Genomic DNA, 5,498 nt, shown 5'->3' with positions numbered 1-5,498 from the left:
AATAAGAGCTCATCAAACGGATGAACCTCTGCAGCATCTGGATTTCAGAATAAAGTTTTTCCCCTCAACAGTTTTCTCCCTCTGGATAACACCGCCACCTGTTGGTCCACTAATGTCAGTGCGGAAATTTTAAAAGAAAAAAAAATATTTGACTAACTTTAAAGGTGAAAAATACAAAAGATAATAAATTAGTATGATCTCTGGTGTAAACAAATAAAATAAAATGAAATAAAAAAATATGATAATTTGTTTCAAACAGTAACTTGAAAAGTAAAAATAGGATTTAAAAAAACAAGAAATGGATGGACAAAATCTTAAATAACTTCTAATGAAGTATGGGTTACAAAAAAGTAATTAGAGATGGTAAAACTCCAGTTTGTTTATTTTTTTATTCCACATACACAGATACACTTTCTTCTATTGCAATGTTTCCAAATAAAATCAATTATCATCAGAAAAATACAAATTTAATTAAATAAATAGACATATTAATAGTCTCTTATTCAATGTTTCTGTTTCCTGTATCATTTTTATGTCTTAACCACTTACTGCTTCAGAAGTAAACTCTGATTATGGTTTGACATCATGGCATCAAGTTTCTTCAACATTTACAAATGCATTTTTACAAATGAATGCAGATTTTCCCACATATTTGGTTGTTTCATGCAAGTGTGTCTCTACATTTTGAGATAATTATCAGTTGTGGTGATCATTCTAGCCTTTATGGGTTTTTAAGTTATCTAAATTGTTTTTAATGACAATTTATATGTTTTTTTTAAGGTTTTCCATCTTATATTCAGAACATATTTTTCCTTCTAACTTTGTGTGGTATTTCAAGTCATCCATTTCCTGCTACATGCAGTGTCTTCAGTTAAAGATTGGTTGTTTTACTCATAAAAATCAATGTGAGCTGATTCTACATTGGAAGAAAAAGGTCAAAGCTGTAGTGTTGGCGTGACCTCCTGCCTCATTTTGAGTTGGTCCCACTTCTGCCACCACATACTAAAACGGCCGTTCTTGTTTTTGAGCAGAAGACACATCAACAGTCTTATTATCTTCTGGATTACAACCTAGTTTACAGGCTAAAAAGCAGATTCATAAATAATGTCTTGGTATTATATGAATAAATGATTAATATTTAGCACTCTACATGTCAAATTAATGCAAAAAAAAATTGAGATATAATTTTATTTATTTTAATTTTAAATCCACAAACCGAGAACATTTCTGTTACTATACTCTTTATAAGTGTCAAATCAGGCTTGTTTACCTTTTTTATGTTGTCATATTTTAAAGAAATGTTAACAGGTGGAACCTCCAGTAGAGCTACAAATCTGCACATTCATAAAATTGACAATTATAAAAGTAAATTGATATTTGAAATTATTGAAAATGTTTTTCAGTTGACAAAAAGTCAAAAAAAAGCATCAATTGGATCAAAAACTAAAAGGAGACCAGAGTGATATGGAGTTTTCTTTTCATGTTGGTTCCTGTCCCGCTCTTCTAACAGTATTTGTCACAAGTCCTCCAAGGACTCGCCATTCTGGCATGAACTTCCTGCCCCGGCTGATCCCACAAGTCTTCTGACACTTTATCCACATTCCGGAGGTAATAACTGACAAACTCACAGTGACCAAGAGTAAAATTTAATTCAGTTCAGTCTATTTTAAAAATGAGTTCAGAGCCGAATTTGCCAAAAACAAAAAAGGCTTAAAGTTTGACAGTACAATTTGTTCAACTTCATTTAATGTTGTTTTAGGAACACAAAATCCTCATATTTCAAAGACTTTTTCAATGATCTCTCCTGACCTGAATGAGCAACAAATCTTCCTCTGAGAGTTCAGGCTGCATGGAGATGAGCTGAACACACTGAAGCTTATATAGAAATGCTGTATGTCAAAGTCACATATTAAAAATATCATAACAGCCAATCCTAAGCAACAGTTTTCCATCTTCAGGTGCAAACTTTGTTTTTGCCATTGAAATTGTCATTTTTAACCACTAGAGGGCAGCATACAACCAGTTTTTGTGTTCTCCTTCGGTACCCTTGAGGTGCGCATGAACGGTCCTCAGCAGAACACCTTTCCTGAAGACAAAATGAAAAAAAAAAGAAAAAGAAATAATGTAAATATAAAATTATATATATATAATCAGAAGACATTCGATAAAATATGAGTACGTTTTCAAGAATATTCCTACAGAAGCGAAAATGCAAATAATAATAATAATAATAATAATAATAATAAAAAACTACACAAGCCAAATATTTATCAAGAATGCAAGATAACACACGTGAAATGAATTATGGGAAAACAAATGCGTTTATACAGAAATGTTTGCTTTACTAATTAAAGAAAAAGTTTTGGAATGTATAAAAATACACAACTTTCAAGGAAAACATTAAAACTTGATGGGTAAGAATATATATATATATATATATATATATATATATATATATATATAAAACAAATCACACTGGCAAAGAAATATGACACCAAATGAGATTATTTAATTAGCACTGTGGGTTTATTCTTATTTTTTATATAAATAGTGGAAAATAATACATTCATGCCATATTTCTTTACTGACCTAAGTCTCAAATAGTTTTGATTTTGGTAATTTTGATTCATTTTTTTTAATAACGTAACTAATTTCACCACAATAAGATCCTGCGACTGACTTGGGGCTTACGTGGGCTTTTATTTTGAAATTTAAGCGGATCCGGAAACCGTACTGATGAGACCTTGACGAAGGTCCGAGCGGGAGGAGGCTGGCAGTCGCAGTCTCTCCTCCTCGCGCTCATCACTCCGAGGCGGTGAGCTGCGATCCAGAGTGCGGCTCCGTCCTGGACCGGCCTCTCTCCCCCCGGTTTATCCAGCCCGAAACCGGTCAGGATGGACCGGAAAAGACCCGAAGCGGACAGCAAGGAGGTCACGCTGTACGGAGAATTTTCACCGAACAATAACCTCAAAGTCCGGTGCGTGGTGAACCTGACCGAGCGGGAGTTTATCGTCCAGAGGCTCACCTCGGCACCTGCCAGGCGGAGCAAGGTGGTGCTGAGCCTCCGGGACTGCGTCGGCTGCCGGGCGTACCAGAAGGAGGACAAGGCGGACCCGGCGGCGTACTTTGCGGCGTACTTCTACCCGCTGAAATGCCGGCGGGTGAGCTCGAGGGTGTCGCGGCAGAGAGTGGAGCAGTGCTTTCGGCTCTCCGCGCTGCAGGACCCGCGCGCGAACCTGGAGGAGGCGGAGAAATGGGCTCGCGCCGTCCGGGAGCGCTCTGCCCGGCAACAGCAGCCGGGAGACGGTGAGTGAAGTTCACCGGACGTCCACCATCGAGTGAATGTCCGCAGCTCTTCAGCTCTTTCAGCTATCAAAATATTCAGCTCTTTCAGGAGATGGGTGCTGGCAAATTTCAGCTTCATATCTCTTTAACTTTTTAAGCTATTTTTAGGTTCATTGAAAAGGCTTGCGGAATCTTCAAATGCCTCCTTTTAAATTGAAAACTTTTACCTCTACAAAACGAAAAAGGAGAAACTTGTGTCAAAGTCACATGTGTCAAAATCAAGGCCCGGGGGCCATATCCGGCCCTCCAGATCATTTTATTTTATTGTTATTAATGGCCAGATGTTATTTTGCGATTATTTCTAACTTGTATAATTTTGACAAAACATATTTTTATGGAGAGTAAAATATTGAAGGTTATTTAATGTTTGTCTTTTTATTATTCATAATTATGGTTACAAGTTACTGTTTTAAAGTTTTAAAAATTGGCATTCTTCTTGCTTTTTGGACTATTTTGGCATTTACTAAGATTTTTTTGTGGTTATTTTGGAGTTTAGCTAATTTTTCAGCTACCTGCTAGCTGATTTAACTAATTTAGGCTTTTCTTCTTCTTTTCTTTTAGTTTTTTAGGCTGTTTTGGAGTTCGGCTAATATTTATATGCTAGCTGTTTAGGCTAATTTAGGCTTTTTTTCCCAATTTTTTTGGGGATATTTTGTTTAACTATTTTTCAGCTACATGCTAGCTGTTTCGCTAACATACGTTTTTTTCCCCCCCTTTTTTCCTAGGCTAATTTGGCTCTTAGCTAATATTTTGGCTATCAGCTTCAGCATTTTTAACTATCAGCTTCAGCGTTTTTAGCAATCAATTTCAGCATCTTCTGCTATCAGCACTTGCATTTTCAGCAGCCAACTTCAGCTTACAGCATTCACACTAGCATTATCACAGGTAATGCTTTATATCTAATTTTAGATTTTATTTTTAGTTTTGTATTTAAACCATCTCTTGGTGTGATCATGAAAACGTGTTTTCCACCCGCTGTTCCTGCTGATTAATCTGATCTGGTGTTTCTGATTGATTGAACTCACCTGATCCAGGTGATCAGCAACAATCAGGGCAGGAGTTTATGGAAAGTAGAAGTATGGAAGCTCTTGAGGACCACTAAAAGCAAATAAAAAACAGAAACGTAAACTCGTCCAGGCCTAACAGACTTAAACATGCAGAATTTGGATTCATTATAAATTCATTTATTTAAAATATTGATCTGAAGAGACTTAGAGGAGGAGCAGCAGCATCTCTGTCTAATTGACTTTGATTCAACACAATTTAATTATTAATTTTGATCAAATTTATAGCATCTTTTTAAATAAAACGTGTTTTCATAATTGAGTTGAACCGAACAAAAGTTCAATTTATTAAGAAAATGCCCAATTATTTAAAGAATATTTAAAAGAAAATCACAAATCAAAATTAAAGTTACGAATAAAAATCATTAAATTACATTTTTAACACTGAAAATAAATAGGTTAAAGTGCAGATGTGAACTTTATCTAAAAACCTTTGTTGGTAATTCATCGTCTCCTTTTTTGTGTTAACATTAACATTAAGATTAATATATTTCTTATTTAAATAGGTGGATTTAGCAGCTAATTTTAAAAATTCAAGTGAGTCTATTTTACATGTGTAGTGAGTTTTAATGAAGATTTTTCTTAATAAAAAAAATCAATTTTACTGCATTTAAATAAAAGTTTAAATGAATCTATGTTGGCTAAATTTTAAGCAGTCAATACTAAATCTTCTCTAATAAATATGGTTTTTAAATGTTCCATATTCCAGTAAAAAGTTTTAACGTTTCTTTAAGAAAATATAATCTATTATTTCCATGATTTGAGTCAAATTTCTTCTTGTTTCCGTTGTTTTCAGGTTTCGGTTTAGTGTTTCTTGTTCAGAACCGGTTCCTCTGCCTTTATCCGCTTGTTGGATTCATAAAGATCCGGTCTGGTCTGATCCAGAATCCTCAGAACCTCACTGTAATGAAAGGAACCAGAGAAGCGGGCCTTTGGGTCACTTCTGCAGGCAAACTGGAAACTGAACTTTGGGTCTCATGAGGTCTGCTTTGTTGTTCTGCTGAACCCGCCCGTCACACCAATGCTCTGCTGCCGCTGCAGCGTCGCATTTCAGCCTGCAAGTCATAGAAGAGACACTTGAGACAAGCA

At 35.3% G+C, this 5,498-nt stretch overlaps 1 protein-coding gene across 1 annotated transcript in view; it reads left to right on the top strand.

The window, feature by feature from the left end:
* Positions 1-2,741: 2,741 nt before the first annotated feature.
* The window catches only part of LOC112157543 (sphingosine kinase 1), a 38,407-nt gene continuing 35,650 nt past the window's right edge, over positions 2,742-5,498 (top strand). The window contains exon 1 of the mRNA XM_024290347.2: positions 2,742-3,306. Coding sequence (XP_024146115.1) covers positions 2,895-3,306 — 412 coding nt within the window. The 5' untranslated portion in view covers positions 2,742-2,894. The remainder of the gene's footprint in view (positions 3,307-5,498) is intronic.

The sequence above is a fragment of the Oryzias melastigma genome, linkage group LG1 (genome assembly GCF_002922805.2).
Source record: "Oryzias melastigma strain HK-1 linkage group LG1, ASM292280v2, whole genome shotgun sequence".
Classification (NCBI taxonomy): Eukaryota; Metazoa; Chordata; class Actinopteri; order Beloniformes; family Adrianichthyidae; genus Oryzias; species Oryzias melastigma.
This window is presented reverse-complemented; position numbering and strand designations above follow the sequence as displayed.